Below are 24,336 nucleotides of genomic sequence, written 5' to 3' on the forward strand. Positions count from 1 at the left end.
ACTTGTCTCAGGAAGGTGAGGAAGTGGGGACACAGGCATGGCATCCAAGGCCCCTCTCGTCTCTTCCCGGACTTCCATTCAAGGTGTGCGTCTCTAAGCCGTGCGGGCGTGAAGCAGCGGCCCCACCTGGGAAGCCCCCTTCAGAGCCCAGAGAACGCTTGTGCCGCCCGGCCGTCACGGTGGCCCTGCTCCGCCCATCATGGGGACGGCGGGAAGGCTCCCCTCACCCAGTGCTCAGAGACCAAGGCGGGCAGCGTCCCCGAACCCCAGCCAGCAGGTGCCAGCGAGGCTCCCTGTTGCGCATTGGATGGAGCCCAGGCCGCGCAGACCACGGGGCCTGGGGCAGGCGGCTGGCGGGTGGGCCTGCAGCCCCAGGGCTCCTCGGGCCGAGATGCCACGAAGACCCAGACGCCTGCACACCCCACTCTGTGTCCTCCTTGGATCTGGGGAAATCGGGGAGCTTGGAGCAGGAGGCCAGAGGAGGGACTTCAACCAAGTTGCCTGAAATTCAAGGTAATAAAAATACTACCAACCACCAGATTTCCTCAGACTGTGAAGCATCTCCTTGCCCACAGGTTTGGTACGGCCCGTAGGGAGACACCTCAAGGCGAGTCTTTCCTCCGAGAAAGCGCTGTAACTAAAACAGCACGTCTCTCTGTCCTTACAGCTCCCACCAGCTCTCAGCCGGGCGCTCCAAAAAGCCAAACGTAACAACCGCGGCGAGGGTAAGTGCCTGCGGCTTCCTCTAACTCCTAGAAAGATGAAAACCAGGTTCACAGTGTAAAACCTGAGAGGGAAAGACCCAAAGCATCAGGGCCGGGTGTTGACTGTACTTTCCCAAATGCGTGCCCACTTGCAGCTACTCTAAGGAAACCGGGGCTTCTCGGGCACCCTCCCCGCCCACTTCTGGCCTCGGCACAGACGTGGGCCTCCACCTCCCAGGTCCACGGGAACGGCTGCTCCGCGGCCTGTGACCTGGTGTCCTGAGCATGACGGCGCGGCCCTGAGACAGTTTCGGCCCAAGTCAGATCCCACCTCACACAGGCTCTCCTGGAACAACAGGGGGAGGGGCCCAGGCAAAGGCTGGAACCACACTGATGCCTCAGCCGACTCTGAAAGGGCCTCACCGACATTTAGTGCTGTTTTCAACATTTTCAGGTGCATCGATTTTCCGTAAGAAAGGAAACGTTCCAAAGACGTCACCTACTGACGTGTTCCAATGCCTTTAATGCACACAGACAAGCGACTGCTTTCCTCCAGAATTCCTTCCAGAAGGGCCTTTTTTTGGGCACGTGACCTTGCATTTAAACATTTCCCCTTTTTGCATCAGCTGCCAGGAAGCTCAAGGGAAAATTCTGCGCTCACTTGCAGTGATCAGCTCACCCATGCGCCTAAGATGCGTTTATCTGCTTTTTAAAAAATCAGTTCTGGTTCTGTGCAAAACTGTCCGTGACAACCTGGAACACGTTCCTATAAAGAACTTTCAATTCTGAGGGACACGGTTGGCTTTCCTGCTCGTTGGGACTCAGTCCCAAATGTCCCAGAGCAGAGTGGACACTCCTCCCCACTGCCCGAGTGCCCACTGCAGGAAGTGTTCTGCTTCTGAAAGGGTGGCAGCTCCTTGTAGGAACAGAGCAGAGGCGACAATCAGGAGGCTGTCCCTGACTTCCTCTTCATGAACTGATAACGTCCACTCTGGCGATCAAAGAAAACCACAGCCTCGTAACCACACTTTCTCCTGCGCCCTCACCTTGCAGCGGGAAGTCTGACTCTGTTCATCCCCTAACTTGAAGGTGTTTCTTTCCACACTCACCCCAGGGAAACGGCTGAGGTGCCTGGGAGGGTCTGTCCATGGGACGCAGAGGCCAGCCTGACCTGGACATGTGCATGGATGGGTTTGCAAGGAAGGAACCAGGGCAAACTCACAGGCAGGAAGGAAAGCTGCGGCCAGACTGCTTCTATGTGAGCAGGAAAAAGTGATGCTGTGGGATCCGAGAGCTTGGGCACTGCTCCTGCAGGTCAAGGAAAATGATCCCAGAAACACCAGGCCGGACGGGGCGGGGCATGGGGAGCAGACGGACAGATTGGGGAGGTGGAGGACGGACAGAGCGGGAGGTGGAGGACGTACAGAGCGGGAGGTGGAGGACGGACAGAGCGGGAGGTGGAGGACGGACAGAGCGGGAGGTGGAGGGAGGACAGAGCGGGAGGTGGAGGGAGGACAGAGCGGGAGGTGCAGGGAGAACGGACAGAGCGGGAGGTGGAGGGAGGACAGAGCGGGGAGGTGGAGGGAGGACAGAGCGGGGAGGTGGAGGGAGGACAGAGCGGGAGGTGGAGGATGGACAGAGCGGGAGGTGGAGGGAGGACAGAGCGGGAGGTGGAGGACGGACAGAGCGGGAGGTGGAGGACGGACAGAGCGGGAGGTGGAGGGAGGACAGAGCGGGGAGGTGGAGGGAGGACAGAGCGGGGAGGTGGAGGGAGGACAGAGCGGCAGGTGGAGGACGGACAGAGCGGGAGGTGGAGGGAGGACAGAGCGGGAGGTGGAAGGAGGACAGAGCGGGGAGGTGGAGGCAGGACAGAGCGGGAGGTGGAGGGAGGACAGAGCGGGAGGTGGAGGACGGACAGAGCGGGAGGTGGAGGGAGGACGGACAGAGCGGGGAGGTGGAGGACGGACGGAGCGGGAGGTGGAGAACGGACAGAGTGGGAGGTGGAGGACGGACAGAGCAGGGAGGTGGAGGGAGGACAGAGCGGGGAGGTGGAGGGAGGGAGGACAGAGCGGGAGGTGGAGGACGTACAGAGCGGGGAGGTGGAGGGAGGACGGATAGAGCGGGAGGTAGAGGACGTACAGAGCGGGGAGGTGGAGGGAGGACAGAGCGGGAGGTGGAGGGAGGACAGAGCGGGGAGGTGGAGGGAGGACAGAGCGGGAGGTGGAGAGATGACAGAGTGGGAGGTGGAGGACGTACAGACCGGGAGGTGGAGGGAGGACAGAGCGGGAAGTGGAGGACGTACAGAGCAGGAGGTGGAGGGAGGACAGAGCGGGAGGTGGAGAGATGACAGAGTGGGAGGTGGAGGACGTACAGAGCGGGAGGTGGAGGGAGGACAGAGCGGGAGGTGGAGGGAGGACAGAGCGCGGAGGTGGAGGGAGGACAGAGCGGGAGTTGGAGGGAGGACAGAGCGGGGAGGTGGAGGGAGGACAGAGTGGGAGGTGGAGGACGGACAGAGCGGGAGGTGGAGGCTGCATGGAACCACACTGACCAGGGGCCACATGTGTCACAAAGCAGTTAACTGCCCATCGTCCACTCTGGATCCTCATGAGCAACAGTCAGAGCACAGAACAAAGGCGTCTAATGTGCTAACCAGGAAAAGAGAAGCTGCTCCGGTCACATGGCCCCCTTTCCCCAGATCTCTGATGGTCACAGCCACCCCCTACTCCATAGAGAGAGGACCCTCGGGGCCCCACTTCATAGCATAGGGCCCCTGGAGCCCTAGATCCACTGCCCCGACACACGCCTGGAGAGTGGCGGGCAGACTCAGGCCCCACCCTTCCTCCCTGGGCGTCAGGACAACAATTCAGTCCTTCTGGGGTTGGGGGTCCTGGGTGCCACCCTAACCGCCACAGCGCAGATCCCCAAGGCCAGGGCTCGTCCGGTCAGGCTACTCAGGGACCCCGCCGCCCAGGTGGAGTGCCCAGCCCACCATGGGCTTGGGAGGGAGACAGGAGAAGGTCTGACGGAGCACTCACACCCCTGTGTGCACCGGGCCAGGCGGGGGCCCATGCGGCCCCTGGTGACGGCCCGTTGCACTGAGTTTAGGGCAGGAGTCAGCAGACCCGGTGAAAAGCCTTGCGTCGTGGGCGCTGACGGGGCTGAGCCCAGAACCACGGCCACGGAGCCGGCAGCGTGAGGCTGAGTCCAGCTCCACCGGGGCCACGCGCACAACTCCGTCCAGTCGGGGCGCCCTGCCCCATCTCTCGGTGCCCCCCAGCACCGGGCAGCTGCCCGACCCTCCCCGAAAAGGAGAGGACCGTGGGCCGAGCCACAGAGGGGCCGGCTCTGACCTGTTGTTTCTGATGCCGCACGTTGCAGACACACGGGCGTCTTTCCTGGGAAGCGACCCCAGGCTCACAGCTGCGCAGAGCATGCCTCGGTCAGCACCCACCCTCCCCTCTCCAGGTCCCCGAAGGAGGAAGGGGCTCCCGGCCGAAGGAGCAGAGCAGGGAGACGGGGCGCTTTTCTCCAAGTCAGCCCCGTGGAGGCCCCACTCCTGCGGCAGTCAGCTGGGAAAACCATTCTTCGAGACCCATGAGGGTTTCTCCTGTGCCGTCTGGCTGAGCCTTCACTGCGCCTGCCCCGCTGTGGTCCCAGCCAGAGCCCAGGGCCCTCGGACAGAGGACAAAGTAAACCAGATAAGAGCCGCAGCCCAGCCTCAGTCAAGGCTGCCCAACACGGCTTTTCTATTCCAGTCTTTCCGAAAAGTCCTGTGAGTGGCACACGTTTCTTTGGTGAAAGAAATATACAGGGAGCCGCCCGCCCGCCAAGGGACCCAGGCGCCGGTTCCCACGCCCCGCGGCCAGCACCACCCGTCCCGCCTCACCGGGCTGTGGGCACCTCGAGGCCGCCCGACGCCTCCAGCACTGCAGCAGGGGAAGCGGGCAGAGCCAGCGCCAGGGGGGCCCCCGGGACGCGCCCCTCTCGGCCATCGTGTCGTCTCCCCACCGGGGACACAGCGGCGGCGGCAGCGGATCTTCAGGACGGGCTCACTCGAGGGCTGCCCTGCAGGACTCCGTCGGGGACACTCACTCGAAAGCCAAGCCGACTCCGGGGACGTGGAGCGGGGGTGCCGGGCGCGGGCTGCACGCTGCGCTGGGACAAGGTCCCGGGGGACCTCGGGTCTACCGTGCACGTCCAGGCCACGGTCCCCACACCTCCCGGCACCGCCAGGCCACTCGGGCAGCTGCGCACAGGGGGCCTGGCTGCAGGGCACAGGACTCGTCAGGGAAGGGCTCCTGCCGTGGGCGAGGCTCGGCTGTCTACTTGCAAGTCCTGGGCGTTTCCTTCCTTGGGGGGTGGGGAGTTGTGGCGGAGCTCCCAGCCTCAGGGGCCGCCAGAGCCAAAAGCCCCTTCCAAGCTCAGGAAGCCTCACGTCCAAACAAACAACGTGGCAGGAGGGCCTCAGGGGACGCGGCCTGGGCTCTCTTGAAATAAACTGGCAGTTCCGCCCTCTGTCACTCCTGCAGCTCCAGCTCGGGGAGAGGAAACCCTAACGCTGCTTTGTTTGGCGAGCAACACTTTCCAGAGAGACGCTGAGCCCGCCCCTCGACCAAGGCCCCCCGAGCAGGCCGCCCAGGACGGTCCCAGGACGCCTGTGCTGCGGGCCGGCGGCCGCGCACCCTGGATGGGCAGAGCCCTGCACGCAGCTCCGTGCCGATTACGCTGTGTGACGCTGAGGCCCCCCGGGCTCCGGGCGCTTACTAGATGCTCAAGGTCGCAGGATCGGGGGGGGGGGGGGGGGGAGCACCTGGGTGCCGTTCTCGGAGCCCGGGTGACAGGGCCGCACCACGACGCCTTGGTTCACCCTCCTCCCACGAGCGCTCCCGACACGACACCCAAGCCAGGGCAGACGCCGTCCACGCTTGCGTTTTCACACTGGCTTCCCAGAGAGGCTGGCCCGGCACACGATCCAGAGGAAACACAGGGTGTGTTTGATGTGGCGCGTCCGGGACACAGGCCCCTCCCGCAACCAGGGTGCGGCGCCTCGCGAACAGCCACGTGGAAACGCGGTCCCTACGAATCCACGGAAGCCGCCGCCATGGGGGACCGGGACCACAGCAAGCCGTCGCCCTGGGCTGTGTCCCTCCCCGTGCGTGCGGCTCGCACAGAGAACCCTGAACCCTGGGGGTCGGGCCGGTGAGTCAGAACTCGCCCCCGCGCACCGGTGCAGACGGTTTATGACCCAATACGGTCTTCCCACCAAGTGGCCGGGGTTAATCCACTTTCTCCCAAATATCTAATTGTTTTAAAGATGTTACTAATTAAACCCTTTTCCAAAAGTCGGCTCTGCGCTGGGGCCTCACTCACAAACTGCTGGTTTCTTTGTCTTGCACGTTTGCAGCCTCGGGTGTCCGAGCATCCTGAGACTCTGCGGGATTTTGCCAGCAGTTGGCGGGCGTTTCCTCCCCAAGACCCCGTGAAAAAATCACAAAGACTCCTGAGAGCCAGGGCTCCTGGTAGGACGCTGGCCGGGGAAGCTGAAGGCCATTCACGAACCGGACTCACTTCTCTGGACCCAGGGATGTATTTCATACAACGTGGCCTCAAGTTACTAGGAAATTCCTACCAATAAATGGCATGGCTTTTGGCAGTAAAAGAGTCTTTAATCCTGCCAGGGGAGCAGGGAGTCATTCAGTGCAGGTCTGATGCCAAGTGAGACACTGGGTGATTGAAAATTCAACCCTCGGGGGTGGGATGCAGGCGGCAGCACTGGGCCCTCAGGCCACGCTCCAAATTGAGGTGCAAAACGTGTGCCCCTCGCTCTTCTTGGGACACCGCGTACAGAGGGCAGCCCGTGGCTCACACGTGGAGTCAGTAGATTCCCATGAAGCCATTGCACCGGTGAGCACACCTGCACCCGAGGAGCCCCTGCCCCGTGGAGCACGGACAAGCATGGCCTGACTGCCCACTTCATCCCTCCCTGGGTTTTTCCTCAACCTGGTGCCTGGCGCCCCTGTTGCACTGGGTCGGGGGGAGAGGGGATTCGTTCTGGCTGTGTGGTCTCGGGTCCGGTGAGCACTGAGGTCCACAGGCGGCCACACACCTGACGAGCCCTCCTCGGGCTCGGCCCCATGACCTGGCACCGCTCTCGGCCACAACCTGTGGTCCCATCTAGTGACGGTTCCTGAGGCATCCGCGTGGCCAGTCCCTCCTAAGTTGTTCCGTGTTTAGGAGGAGCGTCGAGTAGGGGTGCTTTCTGTCATTTCCAGGCACATGTCTTCCCTCTAACAAAGAAAGTTCTGGGAGCTGGGCGATCAAGGTAACCTGTAGGACTCGTTATGGTTCTAAAACTCGGAGGCTTCTGTAACCCAGGAATAAAACCATGTGTGGAGAAACAGGCCATTATAGAGTCTGGAACTAGTTACTCTTAAAAACGAACTTCTTAAATGATATGCTTAATTTCTTTAAATAAAGGATAACGTCACAACTGACTGACCAATCATGACAACATCTGGAGATGATGCCCAAAGCGTATGACTTTAGAAATCTCTTAAAACACAGATAACAGATGACAAGGTGATTTAGGTCCTTTCTAAGCTGTGTTTGCAAAAATCTTTCTTTTCCTTTTTTTTTGGCTGCACCGTGCAGCATGTACAATCTTAGCTCCCCGACCAGGGATCGGACCTGTGGCCCCTGCAGTGGAAGCATGGAATGCTAACCACTGGACCGCCAGGGAATTCCCACAAAAACCAAAGACACGGATTGGGACGTGGCTGGGCCACATTTTACATAAGGGTCTTCCCTGTGCTGGGAACAAGCATGCAGCCCGTGAAATGCTCGGGTTCTAACACTGATCACGTTTAGTGACGGTTGTGTCTGAGGACTGTTCCCGGCGAAGCTTCCGGATCCAGACAGGACCTCGCCGGCACACTCCACGTGGTGGGCATGCTTGCCGTGCTCGCCGGCCTTGGTTCTGCTCCCTAAGCGTCCGGTGAGTGAATGAATGAAAGTGTCCATAGGAATGAGTGATCCTGTCAACACTAAGGGTGTGGTTTCAGATGAGAAGACAGTAAAAACTTTAGTCCTCCAGAATTGATGGAGGCATAAAGTTATAAAACTGATAAACCACGGAGACTTACCATCTATGTGCATTCAACCGCTTTCCATATTTTGTTATCAATTAAGTATCAAATGACATGTTCCCCTTCTTAAGGATTCAGGAATCAAAACACTAAAAAATTTTTGTCCTTAAAGACAAAGCACCCTTACAAAAGTGAAGTCGTATTGGGGGCATTAGTTCACCGTCCCTAATATCTTGTCCAAGATGTCATCATTTGGTGACATTTTGATACCAGTTCTTTCCTCTGGTGAAGCAAGTACCACGGCCACGCAGATGACGATAAACATGAGGAACGGGTCATGCTTTGGGGATGGGACTCATTTCTTTCGCACTACTAATACTGGAATAAAGCAAAAACGCAGAACATTCGTTGAAACCCCAATCGAGACACATAAGAGGCACTTATCTCGAAAGCCGAGAAAGAACAATCGGCTCTTTTGTATTTTCAACTTTAAATTTTCTTGAAAGTCTCCTCCCCAGAGTTTGACTTCCTCTCATACGTGTGCATGTGCGGGGTCTGAGCTGGGGAAAGGGGTCTGGGCCCCGGCCTTGCCCGTGTGTGTCCTCCGCACACCTGCCCCGCCTGGGTCATCGGCCCTGGCCCCCTCCTCTCTGAGCCAACTCCCACTCCCCCGGGACACTTCCTTTTCCTTCTCACTCGCCTGGAGAATCCCCACCTTTCATGACTGGGATGTTAGTCAAATGACGTAGTTAATAACATGCAGAATAGAGGCCAGGGCATGGCCAGCCGTGAGCGCGAAGCCCCAGCTCTGTACAGGGCAAGGGGGTGTGAGGCTGAAGGGAGCTTCTTAATTACGTGCTGACTTCTATTTGGTAAAATATAATTCCTCCTTTTATTAAAACACAAGATATTGACAATCATTTGCTCAAATCTTAAGTTCTGTAGAGGAGCACACGATTTCTTTGACTTGTTAACTGCCCATGTTTGGTCTATTTATGTATGGGAAAAAAGCAAACTCCAAAGATGAAAAACCAAACACCTAACAAAGAGGTATTAAGTGAATCCTCAGAGTTTTCCACCCACCAGAGCAGAAAGAACCAGGTTCCAGCTGCCGATCGGCTGGGGGACGCTCACCCCAAAATCCCCCTGCGTCCTCATCTCGCGGGTTCACTCTCTGAAGCAACCCAGGAAAAGCACAACTTCCCCAGGAAGAGAACAGTCCCTACATCTCGAGGAGACGTGCAGCCTGGAACCTCAGAGGCGGTACCCGGCAAATCAGAAAGACAACCCTGCTCAGTCCTGGGGAGGAAACCGGGGTTGCACCAAGCATCTCAAGACAGAGGACAGCTGCAAGGGCGGGTGATGAAGAAGGCACGTTCATGAAACTTCAGGAAACGCTGCCCTCAGCACCACTTACGTGCTTCACTGTGTGTGTAAGCTTTTCAAATAAGCCATTATGTTTCCACTTTACATAGCTGAGAAGTGCGTGCTGTGTTCCCATCTATCATCCTGAGCAAGCCCCTAGGAAGGGCTACGCCTCCTCGCAGAACTGAGACGGGGTGGGGAAAGGTGACCGCCCTCCTCACAGGGCTGATGGTAGGGAAGGGGGGCCGGGCCGCCTCGCTGGCTGTAGGACTCAGGCAGGTGCAGAGAAAAGGCAGGTCAGCCCCAGCGATGCCAACCACAGGGCGTGGGCACCAGTCAGGGGTCCGGAGGAAGGGGTGAGCACCACCAGGGACCCCGAACACAGAAGAGCCACCACAAGCCCTGCCACGCAGAAGGGAGGAAGCCCCCTGCCCAGGCAGGCACATCCCCGAGGGACCAGGCACGACCAGGGCAGAGCCTGCCATGCGCCAGAAGTGGGCGTGCTGGGGGCGGAGGTGGCAGTCCTGGGCTGGAGCCAGGCTGTCCCAGGTGGGGCGGGAGTGCAGGGGGGCGGCAGCAGGACCAAAACGACCAGCCGCAGAGCCGAACGGTTTCCTTGGGAACAACCCAGAGCACAGCTGACTCCGCGGGGTGCAGGCCGCACAGGCGCGAGGACAGGCTGTGGCCGCAGCGGCCCCTCCCCCGGGCCGTCAGTCTCCTGCATGTCCTCTCCACCCAACAGTGTCTGTTTCCCTACAAAGAGACGGCTCAGGTCAGGCCTGGCACAAAGCTACGTCCGCTTCCCTCTGTCGGGGCTCTCTAGGGAGCTCAGCGATAGGACCCCTACAAAGCCTCACTTCTTGCAACTGATCGCGGCTTTCAGAGGACACGGCTGTGGGACGCCTGGGTCCTTAAAAGGAACAGGTCGGACACGTGAACACCATGTACCCAGGTGCTGCTAGAATGATGGTGCCGGGACAGCATCCCGCCTCCAACGGGCCGAGTGAGCAGCTGGGACAGCAGGTAGATTTAGCGTCTTGCATTGTGGTTAAAGGTGGCGTAAAAGATGAGATGATCGGACCGAAAGGGCAGAAGGGAAGACGTCTGGATAAAGAGTAAGGGTCCCGGGGCTGAACTTGAACCGGAGGAGTGAACGGCCTCACCGCTTACGTCCTGATGCAAACCAGTGATTTGTTCCTTCAACATGCAAAGAGCTAGGAGTTGTTAGTCCTCATCAGGAGACATGAAAACTCTGAAATATGATAGAGCTTCTTCTATCTTTACTGTCTTGTGTGCAACCTCGTCCATGGGTCCATCCATCCATCCGTCCACCCACCCCCCCATCCATCCTTATCCATCCGTCTGTCCGTCCATCCACCCAGGACAGGAGCTAACACTTTGCTCAAGGTCAATCAGTGGAGAAGGTGGCACTAGATTTAAAGACTTTTCTACTAAGTGTTTCTCCAATTTTGCCTCCTGGTCCAGCACCATCAGCGTCACCTGAGAACTTAAAATGCAAATTCTCAGGCCCCTGACTTCCTGAATCAGAAACTCTGGGGGTGGCCCCGGAATCTCAGATGATTCCCTCCAGAGGATCCAGATGCTCCGGTTCAAACCACTGTTCTCCTGCATCGGCAAATGCTTACAAGGACTCGATCCATTAGCATTCCTCCCTCATATGTTTCTTACTTTGTCCCCACTTACTGCAAATCTAGAGAGAAAACCAAAACAATGAAAACGCTGGAAAAGGAGCCCAACAACATGGAAGGGGAGCCTTGGCCACCGGAAGGGGGTCCTGGCCTTGTGATTGAAGACTGAGTTCGAGTCTCTAGAGAATTTAAATTCTCAAGGTCAACAGCCTCACAGGCCACATGGGCAGCAAGCGTCACCTCCCTCACAGGCGGACTAACCAGCTGATGACCGGCCTGGAGGACACGGGGCCACAATAACCCTGAAGCTAAAAGCAGGCGGCAGCACGTCCGCACAGCAGACGAGAGAAGGTGCTGCCGGTCCGGGGCAGGGCCTCGGAGGGTCCAGCTCCGCGTGGGAAAACTGCCACCCAGCCCTGGGAGGGCTCCGAGCCTTAGCGCCGAACCCCCTCCCCTGAATCGCGACAGCAGCATCCAAGTGACCTCTGTGGCCTCCAGACACAGCCATCCTGCTACGGATGGGGCTTCCTCCGAGGAAGTGCTGGGGATACAGACCTGAGCTGGTGGGCGGTTTACAGTGACCCATATCCCCGTCCCCACAAGAGCACGTGTAATCCGCCCACGCTTGGCGGGTGGCACTGTGTCAACACCGCACGACACACGCCCGCGGCACCATGTCTCACAGCCTCCGTCCGGTGGCACCTCCCTGTTGCAGGAGTGAAAAGTGGGTTTGCGCTGAAGGAAGAGGCGGTGTTAGTGGGAGGGAAGCAGGTCCTCTCCGCTAACCAAGCCCGATGGGGTGTTCCGAAGACCAGCGTCTGCTGACCTGGATTTTAAAGAGTCTTGGTGAGACTGGAGCCGGGAGCACAGGTGTGTCAAAGGACACACCTAGAGAGCCGCCGTTTAGAGCGAGGCGTTGTTCCCCTGGGGCCCGGCTCGCAGCACGACTCAGGGGGCGGTCAGCACCTCCCTGCTCTGGGCAGGAGGCCTTTTCACAATTCAAAGTGCACATGCGTCTCCCGAGCTCACCAAGAAGCCTGCATCCCTGAAACGCAGGGATGACATCACTCTTGGGAACAGTTCCCGCTGGCTCTGTAATCCCAGCTCCAGCCCAGTGCAGGGGGCACCCGGAACCCAGTCCCGTGCCCTTCACCTCAGCTGCACGCCGCATCCTGTACCCAGCGAAACGCAACCTGTGTGTCAGAAAAAGGGGCCCCTTCCTAAAAATAAGGGGCCACATGGCACAAAATGGCTTTATTTGCTTTTGACCCATTTACAATAAATCCAGTAGCTTTAATCACAAAAATCACCATTAAAAACAATGTCTCCCAAAGTCTCGGTTAGACCATCACACACAGCGTGTTTACACCGACTTAGTCATCGCTTTGCTCTCCAAATCTGTGGGGTCCCGCGCTTAGGGGTGGGGGCATACCATGCCCAAAACCAAGTAACCTAATCTCTCAGGAAAGCATTATTCAGACAATGAGGCCACGGTCTATAACAACGCAGGGCAACGTCAGGCAAAAGGCTGGCAACTCACTGTTAATGATACACGCTTATTTCCTACTCATTTCAAGGAAAACGAGCCCAGGCCGATGTGCCCCTGCACACGCAGCAGGAAGGCTCAGAAGGGACCGCCTGAAAGCAGTGCCCAGCGCGGCCTGCGCAGGGCTCTCCTGAATCCAAACGAACCCCCCGGAACTTCTCCTCAAAGCTAATTGTGAGTCATCCTTTACTCAGGGCAGAAAACGAGCATCCAGTCAACCTGTGCCCCACTCCACACCCACACTGCGTTCCAACATCTGTCTTAGGTTCGAGTCATATTTGGTGGAGAGAAGAACTACCTGATTCACCAGATTCTCCCTCCTCAAAATGAGCTTCTGACGCTCCGCCAGCCCTACACCAGCTCGAAACGCCTGGGCTCACGTTATTTTCAGGCCACAAACACGTACGCTTTCTCCATTGCGACTGTAGCCCATGAAGCCGAAATGTGGGTTGAATGAGCAGATTTCAGACCACGGCTCCACGTACAAACCTGGGGTCTCCCAGAAAGCCCGTCACCAATCTGCAATTCTGTCCACCTTCCTAGGCGGAGTAAAATCAGGCTGACCGGCCACAGAGCCTATCAGCTGCCAGACCAAAGCCGTCCTTCTGCTGCCCTGTTACCTCTGCTTGGAAAAAGAAATGCAGGCTGTTACAGAAAAACCAGCCGCATCTCCCTAGACTCAGCACATGATGTCAAGCTCAAGAACGGGCTTCAGGGCCGGCGGCTCCGCCTACCAGTGCGCTTGGAAGCCGCATTCAATCTCCGCACCATTTCCTCCAGGGCCGTCTCGTCATCTCTCAGCCAGAATCTCATCCTGACACGGAGCAGAACGGCCGCGCAGCCCCGCTCTCCTCTGCACCAGAGGTGCTTCATGGGCGGGGCAGGCGGTGGGGAGGGGGCCGGCAGCGCTGCCTTCCCGGGATTGGTCCCCGAGCCCCGCCAAGGGGGCGCGCCCTGCGCGGGGTGCGGGGAGCTGCTCGGCGGAAGCGGAAGCCGTGCGCGCCCCGCGTCTCCCCGCGGCCACCTGGGAGCCCCGCGAGTGCACCCCCGCGGTGACCAGGGCGCTCGGCAAGGCTCCCCCCCCAGGGTCACCCGGGAGCCCCGCGCGCGCACTCACGGACCCCGGACAGTCCCGCGCGCGCACCCCCGCGGTGACCAGGGCGCTCGGCAAGGGCCCCCCCGCGGTCACCCGGGAGCCCCGCGCGCGCACCCACGGACCCCAGACAGTCCCGCGCGCGCACCCCCAAGGCCACCTGGGAGCCCCGCGGGCGGGCGGGCGCACCCCGCCGCGACCTCAGCCCGCAGCGCACCCCTCCCCTCCCCGCGGGCGCCGAGGCGCAGCCCGGCCCACCCCTCCAGCCGCGGGTCTCTGCGCCCTCCCCGGAGAGACAGGGGAAGCTGCGGGCGCAAGCATCGGAACCTGCCCGCCGTTACCTCCGGCCGCCCCCAGGCAGGTGCAGAGGCCGCAGCAGCCGAGCGCGCCCTCCCCGCGCCGCCCCTGGTGAGTGGGTCGGTGGGTCCGCGGGTGGAGGGGTGGACCGGCCGCTCCTCCTGCGCCGCCTGCCCCGAGGAGAGGCGCAGGAGGGAAGCGCGCGCCCAGACTCGGGCCCTGTGTCCTCGCCACGGTTGGCACGAAGCCACCCAGTGCGTTCTGCACCCCGGCGTCCTGCAGGTGCCAGTCGTGAGTGTGCCCGGCCATGGCACCACTTCCCAGGGATGTGCGTGGACCATGTGTGCGCTCTGGACCCTGACTGGCCTCTCCTTACCGAGGGGCTGGCCATCCCTTAGAGGCTGGCGTCACAGAGGGAGTGTCTCAGGAGGAAGTGCCCGTTTCCGTAAGTGGTTTTGGGGATTCAGGTGGGCAGCTCGTGTCAGCACAGTGTGTGCCCACTAACCGTCGGCACCGCCGGCGGGGAGGAGGGAGGGTAAAAAGGTGAAGGTGGCCCAGCGTTTGCCCTCAGCGCTCAAGGGTCTGGGGGCAAGAAAGATCTGGAAACACATAATTGCAACATGAAATGAAGGTATAATAGCCACACATGGAAAGTGTGGAGTAAAGCTAAGAAACTGATGATTTTTCTTTTTTAACGTCAAAACCCACTGAATGTCAGCAGTTTTGTGTGGTTCAGAGTAGAGCCCAGCGAAGGGCGTGGGGGTCTGGAAAGGTGTGGCCGCAGGGCAGAGGGTGGCCTCTCCCTGTGGACACACGGCCTGGGCTCCTGCAGCTGAAGCAAACCCCGCTGTACCCGCGCCAGGCCAGCCCGCCCCCATCACCACCTCCTGCCTCCAACTTCAGGGAAGGCCAGTCACCTGGCGGAGCGTCCAGAAACGCTGGCCCAGCCCACCCCAAAGTGCAGGGGGGCACATCCGCCTTCCCACTGGTCCAAGGGCAAAAACAGCCACACTTGTCCTGGAGCTCAAATGGCCCCAGGCCACGTGCCCTCAGGCCTCCACAGCCACCTGGGCGGGGCCTCCTCTCTCCCAGGTACCACCCCCTCCTCCTCGTCCTGGCCTTCCCCCTCTTCAGGCACGAAAGTGTACGCAAGTGGTGCTCCAACTTGAGGTGACTGGGGTCCCCCGAGAGCTCGTTAACCCCGGAAGGCCAGCACCCTCCCCCCAGAGTTCCCCATCCAGTAGGTCTGGGGGACCCAGGAACATGCCCTTCTCACGGGAACCCCAGTGACGCTGGTCCACACTTTGAGAACTGCTGCCAGGGTCTAGCCCATCTTGAAACCAAAAGCAAAACAAAGGAAAAGGCGAACCTTCTGGCCCTGCCGCTCTCACTGACTCCCGTTCCCTTTGTCAGTCACTCACTCTCAGCTTCCTCCCCTGAAGCACCTCTCGCTGGTGCAATTCTGAGACCAAGCCGCTAAATCCAGCGCTGCTTCAGGGTTGAGTCTGCTGGCCTCGGTGCCCAGATGTTTGCTCAAACTGTCTGGATGTCATTTTGAGGGTGTTTTGTAGCCATGATGAATATGTAGACCACCAGATCACCCTCTCTGGTGTGGGTGGGCCTCGTCCAATCAGTCGAAGAGGAAAAGATTGAGGTCCCCGCAGGAGAGGGAATTCTGCCTCCAGACTGACCAGGGTCCCCAGCCTGCGGCCACGCTGCACACTTCAGACTTGCCGGCCTCCATGATCCCGTGAGCCAGTCCCTCCCTCCGTCTCAATCTATGTCGGACCTTTACTCTCTCCTTAAATTATGGCACACGTGGTGCCATCTTGCTATAAAAATCACTGAATGTGGCGTAAAGTATAACAGTCGTAACGATCACACGCGACACTATTGAGCACTTACTATGTTTCGGGGACCCTCCTACGTTCTTTCCGTGATGTGAACTGATTAAATCTTCACAAGGGTTTAGGAGGCAGGCACTGTTTCTACCCTGTTTTACAGAATAAGGCAAGGAGAGGTCCAGTAACTTGCCCAAGGTCACACAGCTGGTAAGGTGTCAGAGACAGGATCAAACTTCGATGCGTATAAACACAGGCCTAAAAACAAGTGTTTGCTTCAGGGAAACAGTGTCACGGATCAACTGGAATGTCACCCCCAGACCCACCCTGCACAAAGCATCTTAGTCTGAGTGTCCCAAGAGCACAGACCTGCTCTGCATCACTGCCTCGGCCCGTCCCAGAAAGAAGAGGCAGAACGTAAGATTATCCCCGGATACCGAACACATCCTCTTAGCAACCGTTCCAGAAAGTCAGCCCTGAAAGGGGAGGCGAGAAACAGGAGAGCTGGGAGGGTGTGCAGGTCGGGTTCTGAGAACCCAGGTGCCGGGGGAGCCCGCCCTCGGGAGAATGGAGGGGGCCCTGGGAGAGGTGGAGACATGGCTCTTGGAAGGTAGCGGGAGCCGCCCGCCAGGCCTGGGTGCGGCTGTTTCCTGCACTAGACTGTCCCACATGGCGGGGGAGGGCAGCAAAGAAAAAGGGGAGACTTGAAAAGGATGCTGTGAAGAAACCCACAGCCTTGGGCAGACAGCCTCACCTGTGAGCTGAGGCACAGAGCCGGCGTCCATCTGAGGGGGCATCCCGGGCCCTCGGGGACCTCAGGACACACCCGCCTCTCCTGGGCAACTTCCCCCTGGGCGCTGGATCCAGGTGAGTGCTGAGCAGGCAGCGGGGCTGGGCGCGATCCCTGCCCTCACGGGGCTCCCAGGATAAGTCCCCGGCCTGGGGCCCCATCAGCTGCCTTTCCTGTAACCCCGGGCCAAAGGTGCGGGACAGAACACTCAGAAGACAAAAGGCAGGGTTCACCCAGGATGCTGTGGGAGGGACCAGCTGTGGCTCCGCCAGCACATAGCATGAGAATGGCTGGAGGGCGCTCAACACTAAGGATGTCAGGGATGCAAAGAGACCTCGGGGAGACACCACCTCTCACCTGCCAGAAGAGCCTCATCAAATAGACAAGAGATGGCAAGTGCTGGCGAGGACATGGAGAAAGGGGAACCCTCGTGCACTGTTGGTGGGAATGTAAACTGGTGCAGCCACTGTGGAAAACAGCGTGGAGGTTCCTCAAAAAACTAAAAACAGAACTACCATATGATCCGGTAATTCCACTTCTGGGCATTTTTCTGAAGAAAACAAAAACACGAATTCATAAAGATATAAGTACTCCTATGTTAACTGCAGCATTATTTACAGTAGCCAAGATATGGAAGCAACCTAAGTGTCCATCGACGGATGAATGGATGAAGAAGATGTACATACACACAATGGAATATTACTCAGACGTAAAAAGCAATGAAATCCTGCCATCTGTAGCAACATGGATGGACCCTGAGGGCGTTATGCTGAGCGAAATAAGTCAGACACAGAAAGACAAACACTGCGTGATCTCACTTATATGCGGAATCTAAAAAACCAAACTCAGAGAAAGAGTAGGATGGTGGTTACCAAGGGCTGCGGGCAGGGGGTTGTTGTGGGAGATGGGGAGATGGTGCCCCAAGCATACAAACCTCCTGTTACAGTTGCAGATGAGGAAGTTCCAGGCTCCAGTGTTCAGCGTGGTGACTACAGTTATCAACACCAGATTGTAAATGTGAACGTTGTTAAGAGGGTAGATCTCGAAGGTTCTTAGCACAGGAGAGAAATGGTAACTATGTGATGTGGTGGAGACATTAGCTAAGCTCACCGTGGTGCTCCCTTGATGTACCATGTATCACGCTGTCACCGCGCACCTTAAACTCGACAATGTGTATAGGGGCCTCCACCCAAAAGGCGGTAGGGGTCCCATGGCCCAGCTTTGGTGCAGAGGCTCCAGGAGAGGGTGGCCATCACCGGGATCGGCTGGAAGTGGCGCCACAGGGGTGGCGGTGGTGCGCCTGGCCAACTCCACACGCTGGTCTCCAAGAGACAGCCCGCGAGTCAGCCCGCACGTGCAGGTGCGTGCATCTCCCCACCCTGCCCCGCCCTGGGTCCAGGGAGACGCTGGGGGAGGGAGAGTGGAGAGCAGCGCCCCATCCATCCCAAACCTGCGCCCAGCTGGGGCGGGACGGGATGGAGAGGGAGAGATGGAGACCGAGGTTTTACATCAGGACTGAGCCTTGGAAACTGAGCTGAGCTAACTGAATGACAACAATTAATAAACTTCTGGACTCAGAATAAAAAGTCACCGGGACGCCCTCTGTAGGTAACAGAGGGGCTGGCCTGGGCATGGCCACACCTGCTGGATCCCGGCCCAGTTGGGGAACCTGCAGACGGCATCCTGTCTCACGAGGCTCAGGTTAACCAGACACCTCCACAGACCGAGGCCCTGCTTCTCCAGCTTTGCCCTTTCACAGCCTTGACAGGCTCTGCAGTGCCATTCCTGAGCTCAGCAAGGAGCCCAGTGCCCTGTGAATTCTAAGAGGAAATGCGAAATTCAGAGTGCTTCCCTACTGCCACAGCATCACTTACCTGGGAGCAAGGCAGGGCGTCCCTTCCACAATTTACTGGGGATGGTTTAAGGGAAACTTCACAAAGATCCCCCAGCAGGCCATAAATGACTCCGACCGATCGGGACAAGGACCCTGGGACGCAGGACTGACCGTCCAGAAAGATCCTAACTGGGAAATGAAAAGCCTCTGGTCTGAGTGATGCTCTCAGCCTGTGAGTGAGCAGGTGGGGACCCCCTGTGGAGCCCTCCTCAGAAAGGGCTGTGCCCCTAACTCAGCCCCTGTTCTGCTGGGGCCGCAGGTCCCCCTGCAGCCACACAGGGCAGGGCCTGGGGGGAGGGCAGTGCCCGGTCTGGGATCCCACCCCCACTCCCTCCCGCTTGCAGGGACCCAGAGCACTGGCATCCCCGGGTTCTGCGTTTATTTTAAGGATGTCACCAGGCTGGGGTTCAGCCCTGCCACCTCCCAGCGGGGCACCTTGGACAGATCTTTTGGGGCATCGGGCCTGTACATCTCCTCGTGGGCCTGAGCAGCCTCCAAGTCAGAGAGATTTCGACTTTCTGGGAAGAACGTTTTGTTCAGATGTAAAGCAGTAAGTAACTGCAAGGACCCACTTGGCACTTTCCTGCCGCACCTGAGTCGGTGTGGAGGCTATAGCAGAGCAGCAGAGGCTCGGGGCTCGTAAACAACAGAAATTTAGTTCCCACGGTTCTGGAGGCTGGACGTCCAGGACCAAGACGCCAGCGTGGTCTGGTCTGGGGAGGACCCCCTTTCTAGGGCCTCCTTGCCGTGTCCTCACACGTGAGAAGGGGTGAGGGACTCTCTCGGGTCCCTTCTATAAGAGCCCTAATCCCATGGGGCCCCACCCTCATGACCTAATCACCCCAAAGCCCCCCACCTCCTAACACCATCACTTTGGGAGTTAACGATGTCAACATACGAATTTGCGGGGGGGGACACAGCCCGACCACAGCATTCTGCCCCTGGCCCCCCAAAATCTACATCCTCACACGCAGAACGTGTTTGCTCTGGCGTCAACTCAGAAAAGTCCCGAGCCTCACCTGAACTACGTGGCTGAGGCGATTCACCGAGGCCAGGTCCCCTCCGGCCGAGGGCCTGTGAAACTGGACAGGCGACCGCTTCCGAGGGACAAACAGCCAGACAAACAGCCCCGTCCCAAAGGGGAGAAAGGGAAGAACGGAGGGTAACAGGCCCCGAGCCCGTCCAGATCCTAAGGCCCCGGGGGGGCTGTCTTCCAAGATGGGGCGGGGGGTCGGTGCAGGCCCCGGGGGCCGCCCTCACGCAGCCTTCCCAGCTTGGAGCCCTGCAGAGAAGACGTGGCCACGACAACACCAAGGTTTACCCCCCGACCCTCCGGAGGGGCGGCCACCTGGGCCCACAGCACACCTGGGCCCACGGCATACCTAGGCCCATACCACGCCCGGGCCCGCCCAGGAGCGAGGTGCCACGATGCCGGGAGCATCGCCCCCCCAGGCAGCAGCGGCCACTGGCCCTTGCACTCAGCTGTGACAGCAGCCCGGTGGTCTCCGGGGCCCCTCCTGCGTTGCCCTGGACAGCAGGTCCTGGCTTCGTCTGGTCACAGTCACGGCCACGCTCCAGTCCTCCTGAGCGCTTTGCTTTGTTCCCTAGGACGTCAGCCTGTAATGAGGCGTCACGTCACACGGACGGCCATCCGGGGAGGGGGAGAAAAGGAGCCGTGGCTGCCATGACATAGGCGTGTTGCTACAGAGTCACCAAAGTGACCAGGCTGCCTGGCCGTGAGGACAGTAGGATCCGCCCACCTGGGAGCTGATAAGATCCCCAGACGTTACACGAATGCACAGAAGACTTGACAGCTCAGCAGACAAGCCTGATACTTGAGGAAAACTATGCCGGGTGTCCGGCTTTGATGGACGTCTGCCCACGGTCAGGCCAGTGAAGCAGTGTGAGGTTTCAGGCCCAGCGCGCCTGGCTTCCAGGAGCCCTGGTCAGAACACGGCTGACGCAGCCTCGCCTGGGGCCGCCTCGTCCATCCTAACAGCACTGGATGCCCCCCGAGGAAAGCGCGCGCGCGGCGAGGCAGGTCGCAGGCTACCCGAGGACAGTCGCGGCCCGGTAACGCGCTGCTGTCCCTCGGGCCCAGCGCACATCGGCAGGAGCTCTGACTCTAAAGGGGTGTCACAAACAGGTGAGGTGCTCTGTTAGCGCACACCGACCTCGCTCATAAGCGAAACGAGCTTTCAGAGCGAGAACCGCGTGTCTGTGTCCCTTCTCCAGACCCTGACCCTCCTGCTTCGCTCTAGAAACACGGCCCGGCACCCAGAACGAGCGCCGGCGGGAAACACAAGAGTTTTAAGAGGCAAAGTGCTTAACGCGAACTCGCACTTTGACGTCTAACGTTCTCCTCACGTCATGTGAACCTCAGCTCAGGTTCTCAGGACAGAGCGTCAGGTCCAAGCAGCGACTCGGGATGCCCCGGGTTAGGGTCGGGCGCAGCGCCAGCCCCACGACCTCGCACCTGTGTTGGGCTCTTTCGGTTCCTTGGGAATCACGCCTCCTGGGAAGCAGGAAAGTTAACTCGGTGCACGGGGCCATCTGGACTTTCTTCCCTCATTTCAGATACTTTCCAAGAAACCGAAGGAGACTAGAGAAGAGCACGTGGTTGGCCCTGAAGGGATCTGGCATCGCCCCCTCTGGGACTCAGTGCAACACAGACACCCGGTCCTAGCAGCTGGAGTTGATTTTCGTCTCTGAGCGCCTGGGGATCTCCTGCGTGTGCGTTTAAGAGGCCCCCGTGTTCGGGGTCGTGCACGTGGCATCCCCACCGTGAGCCCCAACCCTGGCCTCTGGGGAGACATCCCCACGGAAGGCCGAATGCTGACAATGCGCTTTTGGGGGTGGAAACGCCCCTCTGGGAGACTCTGCCAGCGGCGCAGCTCGGAGTCTGGGTTCCAGAGTCAGCAACCTGGGCTCACATCCCGGCCTGGCCACTTACTTACTGGGTGGGTGACCTCGAAGAAGTTTCTTAGTCACGCTCTGCCTCAGTTTCCCCATCTGTGAATGGGGACCACAAAATACCTACAGCACTGGGTTGTTTTGAGAATTAAATATGTGGAAACGGTTAGAAGAGTGCCTGGCACATGGTACACATTCGAGAAACATTAGCAGTGCTGTAATATTCAGAGAATCAGGCAGGAAAGCCAGAATGGACCACTGGCCTTGTCCCCGTGGTTCAGGGCGACCAGGGGGACCCCACGCTCGCCTACCCCTGAGCCCTGAGGCCCAGCACAGACGCGAGGCTGCACTCCTGCTCGGCAGCGGGTCCACTTGTCCAGCACGGACTTGAGCCGCCCCCTCTGTGGCCCAGGTCGCGGCCACGTCTTCTTTGTTTGCCTGACTCCTGAGGTCTGATGACGCGGGGTCCCCAGCCTGGCCCTGGCCCAGCGGCCCCTCAGGGCACAGCGGGTGTGACACGGTGTAGCTCCGAGTATCCCAGGGCTGTTTTCTCCTTACAGGGCAAGCCAGCAAATATGAGCACCTTATGTTTGCAAAGCCACGCACCCAACCCTGCAACAAGCACACAGAACCCAGAAACCCAGGGCCCGGTCCTCCTGAGGCCCAGCTGCCTCATCAAACCGGAGGTCCGGGGCCTTAGCCGTAGGGGATGCCGCGGGGAGGGGCTCAGCCCACAGGGGACAATTGTTCAGAGGGGGCCCAGCCTCCAGGTGGCCCCTGTGGCTGCCGGACTAGGTCAGGGGAATCACGAGGTTCAATAAACAGAGAGTGAAAAATTAAAGTGGCTCCACTAACATGTGTTGTTCTTTTATTTCACTATTTCCGTTTTTGAGCAGCTTTACTGAGGACAGTTGAGATACGAAGAGCCACACCGTTACCGTGTACAGGGCGATGAGTCTGGACCTGCGAGGGCACCGAGAGCCCCTCCACAGTCAAGGGAACAGATGGCGCCCTCACCCCGAGCTGCCTGCACCGACTTCGCTGCGGCCAGAGCGCTTAACGTGAGACCTGCCCTCCTGACGCGGTTTCAGGTGCGCAGCACGGAGCTCTCGACCAGGGCGCTGTGCCGTCAGCAGCTCCAGGGCATCCTCGTCTCCTGAACGGAGGCTCCACGCCCGCTGAGCCTCCCCTGCAGCCCCTGCAGCCCCCGTCCCGCCTGCTCCTCCGGGTCTGACTATTAAAGCCTCACAGCCCTCCCAGCTGTGGACCTCGCAGCCTTTGCCCCTCTCTGCCCGCTCATGTCAGTCGGCGTAATGTCCTCCAGGTCAGTCCCCGTTGTGACAAGCGACAGGATTTCCTTCTTTCGGGCTGGACATCTTAGCCAGGCATTGAGAGCACACCACCAGCGTGAGGAGGGGGGCGGTGCCAGGTGTCCCCTCCCCCGGGAAGTGCGGGCTGGAGCAGGGAGGGGGGACACCGAGGGCAGCGAGGCAGCCCAAAGGGACCTGAGCCGCGTGGGGCAGAGGTGGGGAGATTTCATTCTTTTGCTACCACTGTGTTTGAGGCCTGGGAAGGCGGGTGTCACAGGAAAGTGAAATATGACCCTGGCTCTAGGCACTTACAATCTCATCGGGTGATAAGACAAGTTTGGGAGAAGTTCCAGGAATAGCAAACTTAACTCACGACTTCACAGCCGCTGAGAAAGGCCAGGAGGGTGGCCGAAGGAGACTGTCAAATACAGTCCCCTCCAGAGAGCATCAGAACGCTGGATGCAGACACAGTCTTCCGGCCGGGCGGCCCCTCCCCAGTCCTGCCTTTGCCTGGTCCCCCTCCTGGGAGCAGCTCCCGGATTCGCACTGGGAGGCCGTGGACGGGAGGCCAGGGAACAGGGGTCATGGCAGTCCCTGGGGGCTGGGACACCCGCAGGGGCTCTCCCACCCCCGTCTCTGCCATTTGTGCCCCTGCACAGGTGAACCCTGTGACACAGAGATCACGGCTTCCGTCTTAGGCTCCCAACCACGGCCCCTTGGACGGTTGGCGGCTCCGTGTGGGCCCGCTAGTGTCCACCTTTGTCTGCTGGACCCTGGAGGAGATGGACACCCACGTCAGACCTCTCTCGGATTAGTGTCAGGTGGCCAGCCTGGAAACGTTCCTTCCACCAAAAACGCACGGAATAAGCACTGATGCCGAAATAGCGCCCCTGGCAAAGGGCGGCATCCTCTTCGCCTACCCTTTCAGCTCTGGGGAGGGTCGCGCCCCAGCGCCAGCCCACAGGACAGACTCGCGCAAAGAAGCCCCTCACACCCAAGGTACCTCGACCTTCTGAGTACCAACTGCCCTCCATAAAAACAGTATCTCCTCCCCAAACGGGCGGGTGTGTAACTGTCGCCTGCCGCCTTAATTATCCACCCCCCTCCGGGCTCTCCCTGGCAGTGGATTTGACGTCTGAGTGGAAAGGAAGCTGCTAACAATAGGGGTCACCGATGGCAATGATAACGGGTCCTTTCGGGGCGCCCGGGCTGACGCACATCTCTGTGCTGTTTACACTCCTGCCCCGGGGACTTTGGTCCAAAACAGTAAACATGGGAGGACATGCCAATCTGTAATTAGGAAGTTGGTTTATTACTTTGTTTAGAAAACTAGTAGTAACAACTTTAAATTTGATTTTATCATACGTTTTCAGATTCTCCCCACCCAACAATCCACAAAATACCAGAAGGTCCAGAGGAGGGGGTCACAGGCACTCAGGCTGTGCAGAGGCTCAGGGGCTGGTACGTGGGCCGTGGGCCTCCTGTCTCTCCCCAGAGACGTGGTCAGTGGAAAAGATGACGCAGGGGCGCCTTGGCGCTGAGACCTCCAGGAAGGAACCCGGAAGCCGGGCATGTGTGTGAATCGCACACAGTGACACCAGCGGTGCCCGCAGGGCAGTAGGGGAGGGCAGTGGGGTGGGCAGGGGGTAGGGCGGGGGTGGGGGAGGGCAGGGGGTAGGGCAGTGGGGGGAGGGCACGGGGGAGGCAGTGGGAGGGCCGGAGGAGCGGAGGGGGGAGGGCAGGGGGTGGGGGGAGGGCAGGGGAAAGGGTAGGGGGGCAGTGGGAGGCAGGGCGAGGGCAGGGGAAAGGGTAGGGGGGCAGGGGGAGGGCAGGGGAAAGGGTAGGGGGG

At 59.4% G+C, this 24,336-nt stretch overlaps 1 protein-coding gene across 6 annotated transcripts in view; it reads right to left on the reverse strand.

Annotated features, from left to right (window-relative positions):
• The window catches only part of MCF2L (MCF.2 cell line derived transforming sequence like), a 128,389-nt gene that overhangs the window by 76,455 nt on the left and 27,598 nt on the right, over positions 1–24,336 (reverse strand). The window contains exon 1 of one of the 6 annotated variants that reach the window (XM_061171104.1): positions 4,797–5,126. The exons of 4 other annotated variants lie outside the window; for them this stretch is intronic. Coding sequence is in view for 1 of the 2 variants with exons in the window: in XM_061171096.1 (XP_061027079.1) it covers positions 4,591–4,696 (106 nt within the window). In the remaining variant the exon portion in view is untranslated. Of the gene's footprint in view, positions 1–4,590; positions 5,127–24,336 lie in introns of those variants that run through there. One more of the 6 variants, XM_061171096.1, reaches the window with a different exon arrangement.

The sequence above is a fragment of the Eubalaena glacialis genome, chromosome 16, assembly GCF_028564815.1.
Source record: "Eubalaena glacialis isolate mEubGla1 chromosome 16, mEubGla1.1.hap2.+ XY, whole genome shotgun sequence".
In the NCBI taxonomy this organism is placed as follows: domain Eukaryota; kingdom Metazoa; phylum Chordata; class Mammalia; order Artiodactyla; family Balaenidae; genus Eubalaena; species Eubalaena glacialis.